Source organism: Argentina silus (genome assembly GCF_951799395.1).
Source record: "Argentina silus genome assembly, chromosome: 6".
NCBI lineage: Eukaryota > Metazoa > Chordata > Actinopteri > Argentiniformes > Argentinidae > Argentina > Argentina silus.
In genome coordinates this window covers 19,474,612-19,497,983 of record NC_139660.1, presented here as the reverse complement: position 1 = coordinate 19,497,983, position 23,372 = coordinate 19,474,612, and the positions used below count along the sequence as shown (strand labels likewise).

Sequence of the window (23,372 nt, the reverse complement as noted above, 5' to 3'; positions counted from 1 at the left end):
GTATCATGTTGTATTATTTGGTGATTTCATTGAAGAATTTGGTTTGTAATGCAGAGCCTGTGCGACATTGAATTTGCAACTCAAATTGTTCAACTACCCCGGTGGAGAGCGCTCACTGTATTCTAAGTAAACCCACCTTGTTACAAAACAACTTTGCGAACTCTGATATGTATCGCAGAGTTATGTTGATCTACTTCGATGTCATTGGTCGAGCATACATTGTTACTCTGGGGCGTGGTTTGCTTGAATCTTTCTTTGACACCATTGGACAGTTTCTGGCGAAGTTTTCCCAGGTGGGCGACCGCGACTGGAGAAGAAAGTAAGGAACTGTTTATTAAATGTAAATTATTAGAATGAAAACATTTTAACCTAATTTCGGATTCGGTGGACATCATTAAGAATACTTAATTGTGAGGTAAGCTTTTTTATAATTAACCTCGAGTCGAACGCCAGCCGATCCCATGCTTGAAAGTAGTTGTTGCGATCTTGGGTCACATGGTACACTTCATGTCAAGTTTTCTTTTCAGTCTAAATAACTTGTCAACAGGCTGCAAATAACTGTAAAGTGTACTACGAGCTTCTAACTCGGCAGACTGATGCAATTAACGCCGCAAGTGATATCCCAACGTGTATTTTTCGTGGTCGTATTTACAAATGTGGTTGAAATTGAAACATGTTTGTCCCTTCCTTCCTTTTAGCCTGATTGTAATTCACCTAGGAGAAAGTGTGTCAGCTCTTGACTGACTGCGTGTGGAAACATGTTCATGATGTTCTAGAATTTCACACAGCCAAACCCATTTAGTATGATGTAATTTACAACCGTATTTATCTCATCAGGTACTAATTTGACTCATGAATGACTTCTTATTTTTTTCTCCATCCATTCTCTTTGAGAAACTCTTATTAGGGTTTAGGAACACAGAAACTTTGAAACATGAGAAATACAGACTTGGATTATTCCCTCAGGGCAAGCACACCCAGCAACAATGAATCTGATGAATTTACATTTAGTCACAAGACTCACATTTCAATAATGTTTCAATAATCAAGACTGTCTCCATCATCACTGAAAGAGAGAGTAAGCCCTATCCTAATATAGTTTGGTCACATATTGGGCCATGAGAGAATAGGGGAGGAAGCCAAACGTCTAGGCTGAATTGCAGCCACTCTGCTGATCATTAGGGTATGGCAGCAGTTTACACTACTGTAGCTCCGGCCTCCCTGGGCTCTGATTATTTTGACCTCTCTACAGGATATTAGCAGTAATCCGGCTGCCGCTGCGGGGCCTGCTTGTGTGTTGTTGCTGCTTATAGTGGACTAAAAGAGCATATTGTAAAATGATTTTTGGAGACATTCAAGGAGACATTCCTGGATTCTATGAAGCTAACGTGCCCCCACCCCTCAAATACTTTCACTGTAGCACTTGGCTTTCATGCATTTTATTTTGAAACAGATTGCTTCATCATCATCATCATCACCCCCCCCACACACACACACACACAGTTTGAAACTTTGCAGAGTATGTCGCGACATTCATAGCTTACATTCTGAACTTAGATCTCTCCATTTTTCGGTCAGAACTTGGAACTCTTAGGCCCACATTCTGTCAGTTTCAATGTTCAATCAGTTAGTGCTATTTCTGCTTGGTAGTGAGTGAGTTGGTGTTGCTATGGTGCTACACACTGAGAATGAGTCCTTGCTCTCTCTCCCAGGATCTCCAGTTTCGAGAGAGAGAGAATTGAATGAGTGATGGAGTTTTATGGGGAGGGAGAGGTGTGTGTGAAGACTACTAGTCATGCTGATCACTTGTGGAGTCATTCTGTGATGTTTGTCCTCTGGCTCTCAGACACATCAGTATAAGGCTTCATTTTGGAATAAGTCTCCATCTGTTTTAGTTTAATTTGAGTGGCCTGGTTGGGATTCATCATGCTTTCCCTCTCTTGTTTTTCCCGCCTGTTCTTAATCTGGATCACATAAGGGCCGCTGTGCTTACTATGCACCCAAATGGATACCAGTGTTTCCCTGCATAGTGTGCAGGACAAAGAACAAGCCATCCATGTCCGCCGCAGGTATGTTTCTTCCCTTTCTCTGAGCGTGTGTAACCATGCTGCCTCTCTGTGTAACCATGCTCTCCCCAATCATTTACGGAATTTGTTCATTGATTTGCAATTTGACTCTAAAAACATCATAGCTAAAAACGTCATCAATATGCTGTCTTATGGTATTGGTATATTTTTATGAGGAACGTCACATATGAGTTGTTGTTTTGTTTTATACTGTATACTTCAGTAATGTGGTGACGAGTGTTCCCCAGTGTTAGTCTCAGTAAAACTACACCCCAGCTGGAGGCCAGTGATATGTGGAGTTAGGTGGCCTGGCTTGTAAAGCAAGTCTGAGCCATGTCAATATTTAATGGCAGTATTGAAACATTGATGATGAGAAACCTCAAGTGATTGTCAAGCTTTGTACACACAGTTTGGCCTCTGTCCTCTCTCCTTAAGTATGTCTGCATGCTGCAGCTCATTTGAAAACATGTTTCCCCATTTGACATTTTACCAGGCAAACCACAGAGCAGTTTGCCTGGTAAAGACCTCGAACTAAACAGCATTTGCCTAGACAGTGTTTTATCAGTTGGATATGTTGAGAGGTGTTCAGAAAAACAACTTGATGGGGTTTTGAATACAAAGTACTTAATTTGTTCTTTCCCATATCAGATGGCTTTAATCATGTCTTGCAAGCAAAAACACTGTCCCTACTGTACAGTAAGTAACTGCCCTGGACACCAGACAAGTAAGCTCTGTCAGTAGCTCGACCCTGACCTTAGGCTAATTCAATAAAGATTGGAAACAAGTGCAAATTCCTCCCCCAACATTTGAGCTGGTCAGGTGGTATGTGTGTGTGAACTGTGAGTTCTGGTCAGTTGGGGTTAGAGCTTTGATGCCACCTGGCCATTCTGAAAGCTCATAGGGTGGACAGTAGCCTAGTAACTGACAAAAGCATAACCTTGGGCCAGTCATCTGAGTTAATTGAGACAAGTGGATTTCTCCAGATTGGCTTCAGATACCTTAGGGTAAGGACAGGGGCACAATGCATTGTGGGGTATGAATTTCTCAGCCTGTTGCTGTTCGATGATGTGGACTACAGTCTCCACCTTGTACATTAGTCATCTGTGTCATTTATCTAAGATTAGTTGAATTTCACCTCTACTCTTTTATTAGGTTGCTTGGAGCCCAAACAGTTTGTATAATGCCTCAATGTGACCAGTATGAGGCATTATAACTCATTATAACTAATTTATATTAATATCTGTAACCTCTAAGAGGACATGTAGAGAGAGTTTGCCCCCCCAACCACTCGGTATAATGGTTTCATGGGTAGTTGTGACTAAGAGCATTAGGATTTGCCCGGAGCCACTTAGAGTGTCCATAATCACCGTTGAGTGTCCGCTCTAATCACAAGTGACACACAACCATCAGGTGTCCCAAAGGGGAGGGTGAAGCGGGAGTAGGGGAGCTGGGAAACCCAACCATCTGCTAAGCCCAGCTTACCACTTCTTGAACATTTCTGTACACAAACCCAAAGTTAGCCCGCACACTGGGCATAAACAAAAGATTTCCTTTCCGGATGTCCAACTGTGAGAGGATGGGATAGAGGGCAGTTAGAGACTGAATGTCCCAGAAAGAGAAGATCCTTTGACGGCTGGGTGAAAGGCTCACTGGCCCATACCTGCATGCGTTATGCGTATGTACGCCCAAGGAGTACAGCTGAGGTGTGTTCTGCTGAAGGAGCAGTATATGGTCATCTCCAGCCAGAGAGTGATGGAGAAGCTTGAGATGTCCGTTCTGTCAAAATGCCTAGAGTGCATCAGGAGAAAGAAAGGCACAAGGTATGTTGGTTGTGGAGAATTAGGCTACAGCCTCTTTGACTGCCACTTATATCAGGTGAGAAGAAATTGTGCTTTGTAGGATGTAGAAATGTAATCTTATGAAAAGGAATATCAGGGCATATTTTTGTGATTTGTTTTGAGGTTGAAATTACTGGGAGTTGTTCATGAATGGCTATTTGTCATTGAGGTTTGAGTCAGTTGCAGAAAACTATGAGGAGAACAGCGGGATGCTCTATTTTTGCCTAGGGTTATTGGATGGTGTTGGAGTTGGTGTTGTTATGCCCGAGTTGTTGGAATGTAGTCTTGTTGAAATAATGTCTAATTTTAGTAAAAAAGAACATGGTCCATATGTAAAGGTCCAGTATGTAGATTTGAGCTTTAAAATGATGCTAAATGGCCATGATAAATCGGTAGCCATCAAGGAATGAGATCACATGATGAAGAACGTTCATTGAAGAGTGCCGTATTAGTCCAAACAAAGCATTTTCTAAAATGGTAGGACACTGGCCTTTACGTGCCTATTTCACCTTTGGTTTGTTTACAACGATATGCACATGTTTGACACTATTAGAAAACATAGTATATTCATATTTTCAGTGGAGACAGCAACACTCAAAACTACATGCTGGACCTTTAAAAGTCCAGTATGTAGATTTGAGCTTTAAAATTGTGCTAAATGGCCATGATAAATCGGTAGCTATCAAGGAATGAGATCACATGATTAAGAACATTCAGTGAAGAGTGTTTTTGGTCCAAACAAAGCGTGGTCTAAAGTTTGGTGTCAAGGAAGAGCACTGGCCTTTGCATACCTATTTTACGTTTTGTTTGTTTAAACGGATGTGCTTCTTTCCCGCTATTAGAAAACGTAGCATATTTAAATTTTCAATGTGGCCAAAGAGAGCAGCAACATGCAAAATAACATGCTTCAGCTTTAAAGATCCAGTATGTAACATTCAAGATCTCTAAAAGCTTCCTAATGGTTGTAATGACTGTTTAATCAGTAGTGATCAGGGAATGTAATCCCTTGAAAGAAATATTTCATTTACGAATGCTGTTTTGGTCCCGCGAAAGTGGTTTCTAAAATGGAGCGCCCTACCCGATTTATAAGGGAGTGAACTCACTAACTTTTGCCTTTCTGTCTCTGGTGGTTGCCTTCTTCAAATCGTGCATGCATGCAGAAACACAACCGCTAATGTCCGTCGAGTCCATTTTGGAGGTTTGTATTATTATTATAAGCGAGGATGTTTTTGTTTGGAACTTCAAATTAAATTTCGCCGCATTGGCCAGTGACGGCAGATTTCAGCTCCTTTAAGGAGCTTGGACCTTCACATGGACGCAAAGCCATGTAGGTAAATGGTATGGTGAGCTGAGGTAATGATCCTGTCAGGGTTGGGATCAATTCCATTTCCATTGCTCCTATAGATAATACTGCCTCAGCGACTCCTCCAGGGATGATGTAAAGCTAAGCTACAAAAGCCTGTAGTTGGTTTTGTGTTGCCTGCCTTTGAAGTGCAGGAGAGGAAGTGGTTCCTTTTCAGTTGGAGATGGAAAAATCACAGTTTTTAATCACAGTTTTTAAGTCTGTGGCAGGGTGTGGCGTTCTATAGATGTAGATCCCTACCAAACCACGAACACATCGAACTGAGTGTCCTGCATGTTCGCGGTGAGAAGTTTGGCACAGATTCTCATTCCATGATATTTTTGGAGTCCTTTTCCTTGCTCTTGAAATGGAATGGTGTATATTCCAGCTTTCCTCAGACTGGGTTCGAGTTAATTCACACTACAGAGCCAAACTGACCTGAGATAAGCTGAGCTGTGGTTACGCATCCACCACCCTAGTTGCTAACACAGTGCTGGAAAGGACAGTGTGAAAAGAAAATATCTCAGCCAACACAGTATGTTTCATGCCGGCCCATTGTGAGTTAAGCCTAACTGTCTGCTCCCCTGCTCTGCTCCCATTTTCAGGATGGAGACATCATGTCTGGAGTTGGCCCTGGAGGGCGAGAGGTTGTGTAAGGCTGCCGATTACAGAGCTGGCGTCTCCTTCTTTGAGTCAGCCATCCAGGTGGGCACGGAGGACCTCCAGATCCTCAGCGCCATTTACAGCCAGATGGGCAACGCCTACTTCCACCTTCAGGACTACGGCAAGGCGCTGGAGTACCACCGCCATGACCTCACCCTGACCAGGTACAAAGGTGTCTCTTGATCCCTTGATCTCAGTCTGACCAGGTACAAAGGTGTCTCTTGAGCCAATGATCTCACTCTGACCAGGTACACAACACACATCCACCACCATGACCTCACCCTAACCAGGTACAAAGGTGTCTCTTGATCCCACGATCTCGGTAAACATGTTGTCCCCCATGATTAATGCAGCATCCCCCTGGTGTTAAGCTCCTAGTTAAAGGTCTGGAAAAACAAGTCTACAGTAAACATGCTGTCCTCTACGAATGATGTACCATCCCCTTGGGTCAATCAGTGTAATTGCGGAATTTCAATTGTTTTCATTTTTGTAAATGCCGGATCCCTATGGCAAGACACATCATTCACCCAAGTTTCGTCAAAGTTGTCCGAGTGGTGTCCAAGATATTGCGTGTGACATGAACCGATCCACAGTCCTCTCCCTAAATTCATCATGGAAGTCAATGACAGCAGGGGAAGTGACAGTTGATCCTGAATCAACCTAGCCAGTCCACAATGTCCCATGGGATATGGGGATGGATACTTATGTAACAGGAGGGGTTTGAACCAGGGATCTCTGGCATGGATGTCAGAGATGTAAACCATTATACCAAGAGGACATCTTCATGGTATGAGGGCTATTTCTGGGCTTAGACGTCGCAGGCAGGTCTACCTCATCATGAGAGATTGATTCCAAATCACCCACTACACTTTATTTGGGAATGTTACCAGAGTCTGGGGACAAATACTGATTTCAAATAGCGATTTGAGAGCGGATTGTAGGTTCTCCTATCTGGGTCAATGGCGGTGTCTGGAACATCCTGTGAACTAATGACATTTCTCAGGTTCCGTGTTTGTATGTGCTTTTGTCTCCAGAACCATTGGGGATGAACTTGGAGAAGCAAAAGCCAGTGGTAATCTTGGGAACACTCTGAAAGTTTTGGGACGGTTCGATGACGCTGTGGTCTGTTGCCAACGTCACTTGGACATCACTAGAGGCATGTACGATAAGGTGAGCCATGATTCGAACATCATTAGATTACATCCACTAACACTTTGGCTGTGATTACTGCTCCTGGGGAGCCCAAAGTCATATTTCACAGAAGTCCCTCTGTACTCAGTCAGTTTAAAACCTTGATAAAGGATCTGTCATCCTAGGAATGTACATGTTTTAATTAATTATGTTGTGTACATTGACTTTGTAATTGATATGTAACTAATTTGCTGTATTATGTTTGTAATTTTGAATGTACATTTAAGATTGATTTAAGTTGGTAAGCAAGGCTCCTCCGCAAAAGTGACCTTGGTCTCAGTAGGACCCCCTACCTAAATAAAGCTTTAATAATAAAACAGTACTAGTTAATTTTATTGTATTAAAATCCACCCTGTACATTCTGTAGCTCTTCAGGACCAGGGTTGGTGACCAACATCTTAGATGATATCAGGAAACATATATTCTCTCAACCACAAAATAGTTTAGGAACTTGAATAACTGAGGAGCAGTTATGTGGTGAGATCTTGAATAGTTTGCCAGCTCACAAACAGAGGGGTCGGGCGTCAGTGTATTTTAAGTGTCTAATTACAACGTGTGTGTGTGTGTGTGTGTGTGTGTGTGTGTGTGTGTGTGTGTGTGTGTGTGTGTGTGTGTGTGTGTGTGTGTGTGTGTGTGTGTGTGTGTGTGTGTGTGTGTGTGTGGGGTAGGTTGGGCAGGCTCGAGCGCTGTATAATTTCGGGAACGTTTACCACGCCAAGGGAAGGAGCATCTGCTGGACTGGGCTGGAGCCAGGAGAATTCCCTGAGGAAGCCAGGATAGCCCTGAAGAAAGCTACAGAATATTATCAGTGAGTTAGTAGTGTATTTATATGATTGTCCCTTGCATCCCAATTCTCCATCCTTCTCCCTGAGGTGTCCACTAACCTGCATGGGTTTAAAGGGATAGTTCACCAGTTCAGTTTTTTACACTTTATTGTCAGATGGTTCCTTACCCTGAAAGTAGTCCATGGGCCAGGTTAAACTGTAAACCATGGTTCAGAGTGGTTTCAATAGCCACTACTAACTTCAGATAACTTGAGCTACCGCTGACAAAAAAAAATCAATGGGTGTGAATGGGATCAAGAGACAAAGTTCAACATTTGTGGCCAAATCACCTCAAAGTAACAACAAACTAAGTCCGAAAGTTCATTTTAATTGATTTGGCCATGCAATGTTCAACTTTGTCTCTTGTTCAAATTCACACCTATTGTTAAACTTTTAAATAATAGGATTGATGTATCCATGGGTTTCTTACACCAATCCCATGCTTTTAGATCTGTGTAGGGGAGTGGACACGTGCATAGGGAATAGGACGGAGAGTTGGGTCGCACTCTCTTAGTTTCTCTCGTGAATGTAGTAAATTAATGTAATCTATATTCATATGTTTTAACTGCATTTGTGTTTATTTATTATTTCTGCATATTCATTTGTGTTTGTTCACCTGAAGAGCAAACCTGTCCATTGTGAGGGACGTGGGGGATCGGGCTGCACAGGGACGGACCTATGGTAACCTTGGTAACACCTTCTATCTGCTGGGAAACTTCTCTCAGGCTGTGGTGGCCCATGAACAGGTAGATACCCTCAACTGTTAATGGCCACAACAGTCAGGACAAACACATCTAAATCACATCTATAGGTTATATAACGCAGAGGTAAATGCTAACTGGGACAGTTGACTTGGCTTGGAACCTCCTGATTTGGACATCACCCCTTGGAAGTCGAGATATAAAATGATTAAGGTTAGGGGTAGGGTGAGGTAATGGTTAGGATAAGGGTAAAGGTTAGGGTTTAGGGTAGGGTCTTACCAAGGATCCCACTTAGCATCTACCATAACACATACACGATGCCTTTAGTAATAGTTCTACATCATACATGTGTGGTCTCTCCTGTTATTTTGTTCCAATCCTGACTCTGCTTCTTTTGATTTTATTCGTAGCGTCTGCTAATCGCTAAGGAATTCGGGGACAGAGCAGCTGAGAGGAGGGCCTACTGTAACCTTGGCAACGCCTGCATCTTCCTCGGCCAGTTTGACGTGGCGGCTGATCATTACAAGTGAGCAGATCACTCGCACTGATCATCATCATCATCATCATCATCAATGCATTAGCAGGCACTCGTCCTGTACCTTTCAGTTGTTGTCTTTTAAATATATATTTTTTATTGTAAGGGTTAGGGACAATATACAACAAAATCATACATCTCAGGAACTGAGTTTTGATGCAATGTATCGGATATAACTATACCAGGGGAGGCTAGTAGAGGCAGAAATAGTACCATTCCTCATTCCATTCCATGCATTAAAATAAGCCCATGCTCATATTTCTACCTCCTCTGAGCTATACAGTTAATTTTCATCAGGCATCACTCATGTTTGATATTAGTGAGGATTGGCAGTGAGAGAGGGAATGTGAGCGATATGATCATATGATGGTTCTGTGACCTCTGACCTGTCTCTTCTGCTGCTCTACCCCCACCACCTCCTCAGGAGGACCCTGCAGCTGGCCAGGCAGCTGAAGGACAAGGCCGTGGAGGCTCAGGCCTGTTACAGCCTGGGGAACACCTACACTCTCCTTCAGGACTACGAGAGAGCCATCGACTACCACCTCAAACACCTCATCATTGCCCAGGACCTCAAGGATCGGTACACTACACTACATGCAGCATTCAAAATATCTGTGTTTATAGATTGTAGACAATCTGCCAGGGGAGGCTGCTGGAGGTAGAAATGGAGGACGGGCTCATTGTAATGCATTGAAAGGAATGAGGAATGGTATCAAGCACGCGTTCCATGCATTACAATGAGCCTGTCCTCCGATTTCTACCTCCACCAGCCTCCACTGCGATCTACGTTGGTGCATGGTCTGATATCTCTCCTTCCCTCTGTATGTTTTTGTGCAGGATTGGGGAGGGCAGAGCATGCTGGAGTCTGGGGAATGCTCACACTGCCCTGGGGAATCACGAACAGGCCATGCACTTTGCTGAGAAAAATCTGGAAATCTCCATAGAGGTGTGTGTGTGCGCGTATGTGTGTGTGTATGTGTGTGTATGTGTGTGTGTGTGTGTTTATGTGTGTGTGTGTATGTGTGTGAGTAATCAGGCCTGCCATCGGGTCACAACACCATCTGCTGGACCCCTGAGGAACAACAGGGAAATTACATCACTAATCAATCAATTAATAATAATAATAATAATAATAATAATTACATTATTATTAATAATAATAATAATAATAATAATAATAATAATGTAATCACAGGTGTGTATGTGTGACACTGGGATTTTCACACCCAACAGTCTGTAGAGTTTACTCAGAATGGTACAATAAAGAAAAAACATCCAGTGAGCGGCAGTTCTATATTTTTGGCATTTAGCAGACGCCTTTATCCAAAGCAACTTACAACAAATACATTTTTCTAAGTAAGTGAATCATCTATCCGTCAGTCAAAGTAATCTATGGTAGGTCCAGGGGCAGTCACAATGATAGAAGAAGGAAGAATTACCTTATTTATTTAAAAAAAAAAAAGATATATTATTGATTTACAGTAGAGAAACTGTACAGGGGGGTAGTGGGGATGAAGAGGTCTTTAGGAGGGACAGTTAAGATGTAGCCTGAAGAGATGGGTCTTCAATCTACGGCGGAAGATAGGTAGTAACTCTGCAGTCCTGACAGCAGTGGGAAGCTCGTTCCACCAGCGGGGCGCCAGGACAGAGAAAAGCTGTGACCAAGTAGCACTGCTGCATCCACATAGAGGCGGCGGAGCCAGGCAGCCAGCCGAGGTGGAAGAGCGGAGTAATTGAGCAGGGCTTTGGGGGCTGACCATTGTTTGCAAGTAGGGAGGGGCTGTTCCCTTTGCCGCCTGGTAGGTTAGCACCAGGGTCTTGAATCTGATGCGAGCAGCTACCTTGTTGATGAGAGAGGTCAACAGAGAATGGCCAGACTGGTTCGAGCTGACAGGTAACTCAGATAACCACTCTGTACAATTGTGGTGAGCAGAAAAGCATCTCAGAATGCACAACGCGTCGAACCTCGAGGCGGATGGGCAACAACAGCATAACACCACGTTGGGTTCCAGTTTCTCTACTGTAAATATATTAATAAAAAAAAAAAAAAAAAGGGTAAATTCTTCCTTCTTGTGACTGCCAATGGCCCCTGGTCCTAGCATAGATTACTTTTTCTTATGATGACTGATGGATAGATGATTCACTTACTTAGACAAATGTATTTGTTTGTAAGTCGCTTTGGATAAAGGCGTCTGCTTAATGCCGTGAATGTAAATGTACTTGTGTGTTTGAGGTGTGCGTCCTCATGCAGTCACCCTCTATTTCTCTAACACACCTCTCACCCTGTGTTTGGTCCAGACTGGAGACAAAAGCGGGGAGCAAATAGCCAGAATGAACATGTCAGACCTGCAGTTAGTGCTGGGTCTCCATAGCTCCACCCCTCACAACCGCCTCAGCACCAACACCAGCACATACACCTCTGTTCCAGCAGAAAACCACCAGACCCAATGCAGCTTGCCAGGTGAATATCCCCTGCAGTTCTACATGGAAGAGCCTGAAACTACATACTGAATTTATGTATGGATGTATGTATGTAGAGTATGCATGCATGCATAGACAAATTGATTTAATTGAAAATAATATGATTTGTGTTTCAGGCCTCAAGCCCCAGGCAGGGAGGAGGCACAGTATGGAGAACATGGAGCTGATGGGACAGAGGCCAGACAAAAATACAGCTGTGTGTACAATGAAGCTTCTATACACACCCACAAGCACATTAACACACACTTACATTCTCTATATGTACTTTTATGAAGCATTAAAGGTCAAATAGAGCTTAGGTTAAGGTAGAGATTCTCAGGTTTTATTTGATGGCATTTGTGTACATATTGGTTTCACCATTCAGAAATGAAAACACTTTGTATGCATAGCCCCCCTGTTTTAGGGTACCCAAAAGTGATGGGACAGATTCATAAAATTTAGTAGAGTCTCTGACACATTCAAGCCTACCTCCTGGAGAGTTCCTGATCAGTGGGACAGTTGTTTTGCGATTCCTGAGGCCAACAGTGCTTTTTTTCTTTTTAATGATGTTCCAAACTGTTAATTTTGGCAAGCCTAAGGTTTTAGCTATGTTTCAGATTTTTCTGCCTAATAAAGGCTTTCTTGACTTTCATTGACACCGTTTTGGTCCTCATGTTGACAGACACCAAAAGCAGACTCCACAGGCAAACGCAAAGCCTAGAATCAATACTAGACATTGACAGCTCTCTTATGCCTGCACAAATGATGTGACGGAACACACCAGACTAACCAGTAACACCTGTTAAGCCAATTGTCCCATTACTTTTGGGTACTCTGAAATAGGGGGACTATGCATAAAAAGTGTTGTAATTTCTGAATGGTGAAACCAATATGTATCCAAATACCATGAAATAAAGGCTGAGAATATCTATGTTAACCTCACTTTTGGAGTGTAGAGCCAAAAGAAGAAAAAATGCTTCACGCTCCCATAACTTATGCAGGGCACTGTGTGTATATACAGTCTCTTTGTTAGTCACTATTGTAAAGAGAGAAATGTGTTTTCTGATGGAGCTAAAAAAACTAGGCATCATTCCCTTTTATCTTTATTGTGATTTGCATGCTCTGAAAATACACAGGACTGGGATGAAGAGGTGTTCACCAGCAAGACTCCCAAAACCACCGTGGCTAAGGTATCCTCCAAGCTGTTCTTCATCCACCGTCTCCGGGGGAAGAAACAAAAGAACAACAGCTCCCCTACCACCACCGTCCTCCAGGACAGCAGCAACAAGCCATCGGCCCCAGAGATTGACACTGAGGAGGCCGCTACGGTAGTTTCACCGGTTGGTACATTTTACTAGTTGATTGTTCAGACCAGTGGAGGCTGGTGGAGGGACAATGGTGGATGGGGCTCCATGTAATGGCTGGAACGGAATTAGGAATGGTAACAAACACGTATTCCATTCCATGCATTACAATGAGCCTGTCCTCTGATTTCTCCCTCCGTGAGCCTCCCCTGGTTTACACGTGTGCTGTATGCCACAGTCTCAATGGACATGTTTTAATGGGTGTGTCCGTGCTTTAGGGTGGTGCCGACACTCTGGGAGACGAGGGCTTTTTCGACCTTCTTAGTCGTTTCCAGGGCAACAGAATGGACGACCAAAGGTGCACCCTATTGGATGGCCAGAGCCGTCTCTCCGCCCCTTCCTCTCCCTGTACCACCCCACCTTTAGCCATGAGGAAGTGTGAGTTTTTAGCCTCTCCCACTGCACGCATGCTCACCAATCATATGTTTTTTTTTGCTTTCTAGTGACGTACGCTTGGGGTGGAATCTTAACTTGAGATCCGTGTGCACACATTTCCCATTGACATCAATGAAAGATGTACGTGAATGTCATAGTAACACGTGCAGATCTTGGGTTAGGATTCCACCCTCCATAGACTCAACGCTTCATCACCAACACCTATCCCCTATGCTCTTGTCTGGTAGGAGCTAACGGACTGCTTTCTTTGTGCAAAAAAAAACAACAAAAAAAGGTTTAATCATATCATTTAACGATAGAAACATACATTTTGTATCGTTCAATCATCAAGTCACGATATGTTGAAGATTCATGCGGAGATCGTCAATGCTTTCAAACATAGCTCATCAACCCCCATATGCCTTTCCCCTTCTCCTCCTCCACCCCGCTGCTCCTCCCTGGATTCTCTCCACCCCCTATTTTACTCTTCCTACTCTTATAGCTATTTCGGCGTGCGACAACTCCCCCGAGCCATGCCATTTCCTGGACCTGTTGGCCAACTCCCAGTCCCGTCGGATGGACGAGCAGAGAGCCAGTTCGGGCAGTTTCCCCGGACTCCGGTTGAGCACCGCAGATCTACCAAACAGTCCCTCCGTGCTCAGCTGTCTCATGACCAGTGCTGACCGCCCTGAGGTCGATGATGTCTTCTTCGACATGCTCGTCAAGTGCCAGGTGATGATGATGATAATAATACACATACTATATTTCTGTTGACTCACTGGTAGAATGACTCAGACTGTAATGCAGAAAAAATGGTATAAACTGACTGACTTTAAATTCACACCCCTGTCCTGTCCCAATCTGTTTTTTAGGGTTCCAGGCTGGATGAACAGAGGTGTCCAGCACCCCCTCCCCCCACCAGGGGGCCCACTGTCCCAGATGAGGACTTCTTCAGCCTCATCCTGCGCTCTCAGGCCAAGAGGATGGACGAGCAGCGGGTGCCACCGCCCTCCATCTCCTCCCAGTCTCAGCTCAGCCCAGACTGACTCTACCCTCCAGGGCTACTGTGTCCTCCAGGTCTAACTGTCCTCCAAGCATGAGCGCCTCCATAACCCAGCAAAGATTGATTCTCTCGCAGCTCAGCTGGAAACGTCTGTCCTGTACTGCATGCCCACTCCAGGGAGCTCGCCCTTATACGCCATCCTGATTCTCTCAGTCTGACTCTGACAGACAATTAATTTGGGACTTCAGCTCCACACAGCTCAAATGAAACACTAGCTGTTCCTCAGAGGATGAACGGATGTCAACTCTTCAGGGGAACCATGAATTGAGCCCTGAACCATGAACTGTTGGTAGATGGACCACGCTACGGTGTTCAAATTGACGCTTTGTTACGGAACATGTCTTTTTCCTGACAATTTTTTTTTTTTTAAATGGTGCCCTGAGCTTTTCGCAGCACTCAATACCAATGACCAGGTTTGCCATATATGGCAAGCTATAACACTCCTTTTATAGCTTTTCTATTTTGTATCAGAGAGAGGACAGAACTAACACTAAGAAAAAAAGTAATTGTATAAACCAGAAGTTTGTTTTATACTTCCAGTTTCTGCCGACCTTGAGGGAATAAAGCCTCATTTTAACAAAGAAAAGTTGCATTTTGTTGTGTCCAGTGTCTCTTGGCCTCCCCATGACCAGGCCAACTGCCTCATGGGATTACAAGCTAAAAATGAACAACAAACAGTTTTTTTGTTCCATTCATTTTATTTGTATTGCTAATGTTCCTTTTCATTTCTTTTTTTTTTTTTACAATTCACATTTTAAGATTTACAAAACATTGATTCAAGTAATAATCACTTTAGCTGCTATATCAGTGCATTCCTCATCATGTGGTTAACAGGTATTTTACACAGATTATTTTGAACAGGTCTGGGAGTGCAGGACAACGTTAGCACAGCTAACCATACAGTACATTAAAGTGCTTGTCATATTGGTGGCCGATAGAGGTTATATGCAAGTTCTGAGGTTTTGTTCATCTCTTCAAGCTCAAGGAAGGGATAGGGTGTGCTATGCTTCAGAAGTCAGCCTCTCTCGTGATTCAATGCAGCTGAAAACAAAACAAAAAATAGTTGAAAGAGATGAGTTGAAAATTATCTTTTCTTTTCTTTCGAGTCTTTGTACAGGACCTTTTTGAACCTCTATGGGGACATGCCGAAATTCCTTTGTGGTCAAGTCTCAAAACCAGAATGTAACGTGAGTGACCTCTGTCCCCTCCTACCACTCTGGTTGGCCCCTAGTGATGGCACCTGCCCTTTACCAGTCATAACCATCTAGGGTTATATTTTAACAGCGTAAAAAAACAGTCTTAGCTCTGGCGTGTCAAATGTTATTGCTATTTTCAAGGCCAGAATCTTTCAGTGCACCTGATGACACTTGACTTGCATATTGTCATGAACACACCTCTTACCACTACTCCACCCACCTGAGTGCAGGTGAGGCGGTGCTTCAGCGCTGTGGTAATTTCACCTGCTACTACCGACACAAATTGCCAATACGTCTGCATTTGGACCTGCGCCGGCTGAAAGTAGAGCCCCTAGTGTTAATTACTCACCTGGGGAAGCAGCAGGTGAGGCAGGAGCCTGGCTTCTCCTCTACCCGGTATTTCCCGGAGGTTGGCAGGTCTTTACACTCTGACATGAATCTTTGGAGCTCAGACACTGGGTTCCCATCCTGCTGCTGTTGCTGCAAGACACGAGAGGAGGATAGATCACTATGAGCACATTTACAGTGGAGGCTGGTGGATGAAGAAATTGGGAGGACAGGCCCATTGTCATGGATGGAACGAAATGAGGAATAGCATCAAACACGTGTTTGATCTCGTTCCGTTCCAGCCTCCACTACAGTATTAGGTGCAGAATATAGACCAGGGTTCTCCAACTCCGGTCCTAGAGAGCTACAGTGTGTGTGCAGGCTTTTGTTCCAGCCCAGTCCTAACACACCCGTTTCAAATAACCGTTGCCCAAACTGAAGAAAAATGATTAGCGGATTAATTTAAAAACGGGAGTTGGAGACCACTGGACCTTGAAAGCCCAGTCACAAACGTGAGTTAGTAAATCATTACCTTGATGGTGTCGTAGGTGTCAGTGATGAGGGTGATGAAGAGGCTGAGGATCATATAGATGAAGAGGGAGACAAAGGTGTAGAGGTAGACTCTGCTGAAGATCCAAACCAGGTGGCTCTTCTGCTTCATGTCCTTGAAGGTGGGGTACATGTCATCTCCGTTGATCAGGGAGAACAGGCACTCCGACACCGTGTTCAGGGTCCGGAACTGACAGACAGAACCAAACAGGGAAGGATACAAGACAGGTACAGAGAAACAGTCAGCCAAGGTCTCAACTCAACTTGCATCACAGGCCAGCTATTATTCTGTTTTAAACTTATCTATATAGGTTACTATTCACACTACTGGTACCAGGCTAGGGGTTCGAGGGTGGTTGAATGAGGGAGAAGGATGGGGGAGAGGGTGGAAAGGGAGGAGGAGGGCTATTCGTAGGAGAGAAGGTTCACATCACATCTGTCTTTCATATCCGTATTATGTAACTGATTGTTTACTGCGGAGTAAATACAAAACTTTGATAAAAAATACATAAAAAATAAAACTTCTAATAAAAATCTCCTGCCTTCTCGTGGTACGGCCCGAGCACAATCCAGCCGCAGAAGCAGTAGCCCAGGTAGATAATTCCAGCGCAGCAGATGAAGCGGATTACATTTGGGAAAGCAGCCCGCAGAGTCAGGATCAGAATCTGGGGATAACCAAGCACATCCACGGATCAATGGAATTAATCCAGTATTACGCATAGCTGGTGCAACTGCCGCCTATCGTGTACACCAGGGGAGGTAGAAATCGGGTGAGAACATGTTCATTGTAATGCATGGAATGGAATGAGCAATGGTATCAGTGTTTGAGCCCGTCCTCCGACGTCTACCTCCACCAGCCTCCCCTAGTGTACACATTCTTAGCAAACTACTAAAGAACAATGTGCTACTTAGACCGATTTTTATTTTTTTTGTTTTGTTTAAAGAACTGTGCCTTGGTATTTCTGCTCATTCATATGGGGGTATTTGTATAGGACAGTGATGAGCAGTCTGACTGATATGAATAAATACAATTTATTTTTCCCTTTCAGAGTCACTGTTGACAGTGCAGTATGAACATACCCCGATAGCTTTTTGGCATGTTCAAATCAGCATGGCGGAAGCATGATTTAGTTGGTGGTTCAGGTGACACTAGAATGACGACACCTGACATAAGACATGGTGCATGGTGGAGTATCTTACATTGTACTTCTTGAAGTAGCCCATATAACGGATGACTCCGATCCAAACCAGCATGGTTCCAGTACCCAGGAAGATGCTGCAGACATCGTAACTGGTCAGAACCTGGAGGGGAAAGGACACGGGAACACAGTGACAACAAGCATACACATTTGGAGGATATTCAGCACATTTTCAAGGTTTTTTTTGTGTGCATGCAGTGTGTGCCAAATTCTGATTGTCTCCACAAACACACACACCTTTGTCTGGATTTCTATTTTGAGAATGGAACCGATGAAGGTCAGTGCATCGCTGATGATGATCAGAATGTACCAGTTGTTCACAAACTCCAGCCTATCTGACCACGGAACCTCTGTACTGTTGTGAACTCTACAGTAGTCTGTGTACTCCTGTCAAATCAAAACACAGGTAGAAAGAACACACGGTACTCAGTCATGACTGATGACAGGAAGAAAGGATGGCGACTGGGTAGTGAGATGGTAGGATGGACAGATGGATAAAATACGGTCAGTATCGGATGGCCAGATAGATTATCATGTCAATTGACTTACAAACTGTAGCTGTATCCCTTTGAGTACGGAGCGCGTGCAGAGGGTGAAGGAGATGATGCATGTTAACATGATGAGACAATCAAACAGCAGTGGGTAGTAGATGTTCTTGGAGGCTGAGGGGAGAAATGGAGAGGACAACAAAACATAGTATGACATGATGATGCCATATAGCCTACCAGAGTGTAGGCTGGTGGAGGTAGAAATTGGAGGACGGGCTCATGGTAATGCATGGAATGGATTGCACGTGTTTGATACCATTCCTCATTCCGTTCCACACATTACCATGAGCTGTCCTCCGATTTATTCCTCCACCAGCCTCCCCTGATGATGATACCATATACCCTACATAATCATCATCCTTTAGATAAGACAGTATTAAGAAAGACCAGGTTAACAGTTATAAAGTTGAACAAATACAGTTAGCCTTCTATTGAATGCTGTAATTGTTAAAAACGGTGAGGTCTTTAACACACAAGTATGAGATGCATTGAGAAGAAGCCTGGATAAAATGTAAACAACACTGCCACTATCCGGTTGAAAACAGGTACTGCAAATCCATTTTGCACCTTTTGAAATGGCTCGACCATAGAGGGTGAATAACACTGTACACACTTACATACTCCTGTTACGTTCCAGTCTCTACATTCATTTATGTCCACATCATTGTCCAGGTCCACCTTAATCCTGCCACTGTGGGCTAGGTTGTTGAAGGTGATCTGTTAACCAAGTTTTCAAAAGGGGAGGGAACAGGTATTAAGAGTTTCAAAAAGGTTTATATTTAACTGGCCAAACCCAAGCATTCCAGTCACACCTTATGCATTTATCAACTTTGAAACAATGATTGCCAACTTTGAAACACAATGCTTGGACAGGAGTTCAGCAGATACACACAATTTGGAAGAAACTTTCAATTTTTAACTGCATTTCGTTGTCTCTGTACTCTGTACTCTGCACAATGACAATAAAGTTGAATCTAATCTAATCTAAATACAGAACATGTGTACATGTACAGCAGGGGAGGTAGAAATCAGAGGCCGGACTCATTGTAATGTCAACACAGGTACGGACACAGCAACATAACCCATACACAAAGCAGACAAAATGGCTGAAGTCAGATGAAGGATGACATACCATGACCGTGAAGTCATAGCAATTTGGCAGCTCGCCGTGTCTCACCGTCTGAAGATTAATAGCCTTTAGAGTGAACTGAACTTTCACAGACAACAACCTGCAAGACAGGAGAATAATCACTCACAAGACTAAACTGTCCAGTTGTTAAACCCTGGGGGAGCCAACTATATATTGCCATGTAAAGATGTCACAATGTCATGTCATGTCAACAAAAGGGTTACTGCTTGAAACTGTAATACACAGTTTGAAACGACCATAGAGGGTGAATGACAGTACTTTAGTACACTGCTTGAAACTGAGACTAACAAATGTTGTTTTTACTTTTTTTTTTTCTTTTTTTTTTTTTGGGGGGGGGGGGGTAGCAGCTTTGAAATGAGTAAATATAAATTAAATTCTATCTGATAGCAATGCTTGCAACAAATGTTTATGCACAATCATGTACAGATTTGGATACTACAGTAACTAGGGCTATATACTGGGTCTAACCTATTGGGCTGCAGTCTGTAAGATTGAATTGTGATCCAGTAGGAGTGTATTAAGCAGGCTTATACAGGAAAAAAATTACATAAGGGCAAAAACCTTTGGAAATGAAGGATGAAATTTGGAAGTCCTTGATCTGCTGAGCTTTTTACCACTGGGTACAATGGTAAAATGTCAAGGCAATCTGTTGGGGAAAAGAATATATGAAACATGATCTTAAGAGTATAAAAAGCATTTCTCCTTGATGGTTACCAATTTATCATGGCCATTTAGCGCTATTTTAAAGCTAAAATCTACATACTGTACATTTAAGTGGTAAAAGCCTATTCAACTGAAATCTAAATGGTTGATGACATGAGAAACCTACCGGTTTCCACCTGAGCATCTATGTTAAAAGTCTCGTTGGCAGGAGAAATACTTCCGTTCCTGTAGAACTCCTGACACAGAGACAGAGGAGTGTAGACCTGGTCGTTCTTCTCATAGGCATGGTTACCAACGGTGATGTTGCGCAGATGTGTATACTACAAAGTTAGGACATAAATGTGAATAAATGTAGTATTTCAATAAAAGGATCTCAACAATCAAATGCTCAACGTGTGTTGTGTGTTATTGACAGTGGTGACTGATGAACCATCAAGCTGAATGTTACAGGAGCAACCACAGAGAGGAGAGTAGTGATGACTTAACAACAGTAAGACACATAATAAACAAAACCTAGTGTTTATGGGAGATGATTCAGCAGAACATTGTTGCACAGTCATAATGTACATTACATACTCCCTCCGAAAGTGAAATGATCTAGAGCTGTATGAACAACGCTCTTGTTGATGACAGAACTATGCTATATCAATGATTGACAGTAATTATACAAACAAAACTGTGTAAGTTCCCACACATAAGTGGTACATTTTCCAAAGATGACTGAAGACCAGGAAATAAAACAGAATGCCACCTCAGCTGGTTCTACCTGTTCCCTCAGCAAACAATACGTAACACTGGGAAGACGTTAGTCCAGTAAGTTTGCGTAATATAATTTCCTTCTACAAAAGGGGGATGGTAACCAATGTCTATGCTTACCTGATCGACAATGTAGTATATGTGTTCATAGACCTCATTCTGTCTGTATACAGCATAGGTGTCCCCACTCCCATCTACGTAGTCCTTAAGAAAGAGGTGTTTGAACGTCATCAGATTTTCCTCTTTGAAGGTGACCACCATCTGGTTACTCAGGCCGAAAGACACCAACTGGGAAGAGAAACATAGAAAATGATACACCCAGGGTAAATTCCGATAAAGTGACTTTCTTCCCTATCTGAGAGGGAGGACTAGATACAGTCCAGGGGAGGGAAGGCTCATTGTCATACATTGAATAGAATGAGGAATGGTATTGTGTGTTTGATACCATTCCTTATTCCAGTCCATGCATTGCAATGAGTCCACCGATTTCTACCTCCAACAGCCTCCCATGATACAGTATCAAACTAGTCAATTCATCCAATAGGTTCTATGGCTGCCACACTGTTTTCACCTACCTCATCCTTTAGTGAGTACTGTATAAGGACATGGGATATCTCAGTGAACAACCACAGAACTCAAACAAACAAAGTCTTCATTTGATTCGGAAAACTGGACAATAGGTTTGGCTATCACCTCATGGTCAGTGGGGGAAAAAAATAAGGGGACGTGCCCAACCAGAAATCAGACGTTGAATTTCCGAATTGATTAAAGGTTAGGGTTCAGTGTTTGGTTCATTTAAGGTTCTCAAGGTGCTTTCCCCTGTATAAATAAAATAATAAAAAGGTTTTGACCTAGTTGGGCTGTTAATGTGATGACCAGGAAGGTCCCTGTCGTCTCACCCGGTCAGCACAGTAGCATACCTGAATGGTTATGATGGCGATTTTGACAATCTGAAGCATTAGTTTCCACGGTTTTCGTCCACGGGCTTTATATTTCTCACAGGGGTTCATGAAAAAGTACTTGATCTTCCTTCTGAGGTTCTCCACCGTCTCCAGGTGCTGATGGTGCTGGTGTTCTGCCCAGACAGTATTCCCATTAAACACAGACGTGTACGCACCACTGGACTCCATCTCTGAAGAAAATAAATCAAAACAGTGTTCAAGGAAAAGTGTTCAAAAGCTGAGAAAATAAAGCTTATGACGACGTCTGACAGGTGCATAAACTCCAAATGATCAATGTGTTTGTCCTGCTAACACGATATATGGTTCTAGTTTGTTTTCATACAATACATCTTATTATGACACCGAGGAAGGGAGGGCTCCTGGGTGGTTTAGATAAGTCAGGGTTATGGTGACACACCACAACCTGTAATTGTGAACGAGTGAACTTAACATCACAGTGGCCAAATTAGACACCTTGAATGAAGGTTATATCGACAACGAAATCCTCTACACAACATTTGAACGGCTTTAGAAACGAGTTCTCTATCACAGTGACAACCAGTGCTTATCATCAATCATTCATTCGGAAACTAAGCGGAAGAGATGGGTCAGGTGGCAGTTTACCTGAGCTTTGACCTGAGCAGTGCAGAGTAACAGACTGCATCTCACATACCGAAACCTGATCAATTTCCACCATTGCTCTGAACTATGATCACAAGTACAACACTAAAACATGCAGCATAAAGGACAAGTGCTAAAAACGACACAACGCTCCCATCAAGCTGCAAAGTCGTCGAATAATTGGGACACACTGGGACCAATTAATTATGAAAACCTTTCATGGTCCGGGTACTCACCACCATATACTTTGAAAGCTAATTAGCTAGATTAATTGGTTGACTTGCTGTCAGTCGGAACCAGCTGGTGGTCCGTCTCCCGTAGTTATCTGGTCAAGTCAATCTTCCTGGATTTAATATAATCCAAATTTATTTTCATGTTCTATCCTCTGATAAAATGTTCAAAGTAGTGTCCTTGAATATGGTTATTCTTTTAACAGTAAAAAAAGGTCTGTACAGTGAGCTGTTTGATCCCGTCCTGTCAGTTATCCATAACAATAATAAGCAGAACCTACTGTATGAGCATAAAGTGCGCGTGAGAGTAACAGGTGACTTTTTGGACGTAATTTAATGAAGTGGGAGGCTTCATTTCAAACGACTAAGATTGGCTATTTGACCTGTCAATCAGTCTACTTTTCTCCCGTAACTAATAGCAACCAATCTGTTGCCGGAAACGTGTGTGAACCGAAAAGAAAGTTGGGAAGTTTCCTAGTATGTAGAGAATGAACGAGAGCTGAATAACGGTAAACGTTAAGCATTTGTTTTTAAATTGTCTAAATTACGTGCAGAAAACAGCTAAAGATAGTTATAGCGTAACTAAAACAGCCCTGATACAGTATCGTTAGCCAATATACCACAGCCAGGCACAAGCGTTAGCGTTAGCGTTATTTATCTTCACAGTGCTATAGTGTCACTGTCATATTATGTTGAGCACCGTTTAGTTTCGTGAGCTGCAAATGTATAACATAACAACCAATGTCTGTTGTTAGATGGGTTTTAACCAG

The 23,372-nt window shown here is 43.1% G+C and overlaps 2 protein-coding genes across 6 annotated transcripts; one reads left to right on the top strand and one right to left on the bottom strand.

The window, feature by feature from the left end:
- Nucleotides 1-282: 282 nt before the first annotated feature.
- LOC310805573 (G-protein-signaling modulator 2-like) lies at nt 283-14,899 on the top strand. 5 transcript variants are annotated; one of them, XM_083671314.1, is made up of 15 exons: nt 283-415; nt 1,979-2,069; nt 5,852-6,073; nt 6,944-7,079; nt 7,769-7,908; nt 8,547-8,670; nt 9,036-9,151; nt 9,585-9,740; nt 9,998-10,106; nt 11,459-11,621; nt 11,758-11,837; nt 12,757-12,948; nt 13,203-13,362; nt 13,862-14,091; nt 14,232-14,899. In XM_083671314.1, the coding sequence occupies exons 2-15, from the start codon at nt 2,005-2,007 to the stop codon at nt 14,403-14,405; spliced, it is 2,067 nt and encodes a 688-aa protein (XP_083527440.1). In that variant the 5' UTR covers nt 283-415; nt 1,979-2,004; the 3' UTR covers nt 14,406-14,899. The 5 variants fall into 5 exon arrangements, with proteins under 5 accessions (XP_083527440.1, XP_083527438.1, XP_083527441.1 ...); XM_083671312.1 differs by having other exon boundaries at nt 12,757-12,960; XM_083671313.1 differs by having other exon boundaries at nt 289-319; nt 12,757-12,960.
- Nucleotides 14,900-15,113: 214 nt separating this feature from the next.
- mcoln3b (mucolipin TRP cation channel 3b) lies at nt 15,114-22,880 on the bottom strand. Its single transcript, XM_083671735.1, has 14 exons — nt 22,609-22,880; nt 21,731-21,942; nt 20,931-21,098; nt 20,221-20,374; nt 19,953-20,037; nt 19,374-19,470; nt 18,859-18,958; nt 18,243-18,355; nt 17,931-18,080; nt 17,695-17,796; nt 17,037-17,159; nt 16,478-16,684; nt 15,968-16,098; nt 15,114-15,463 (listed from the first exon to the last, which is right to left on the bottom strand). The coding sequence occupies exons 2-14, from the start codon at nt 21,938-21,940 to the stop codon at nt 15,424-15,426; spliced, it is 1,680 nt and encodes a 559-aa protein (XP_083527861.1). The 5' UTR covers nt 21,941-21,942; nt 22,609-22,880; the 3' UTR covers nt 15,114-15,423.
- Between the last annotated feature and the right edge of the window lie 492 nt (nt 22,881-23,372).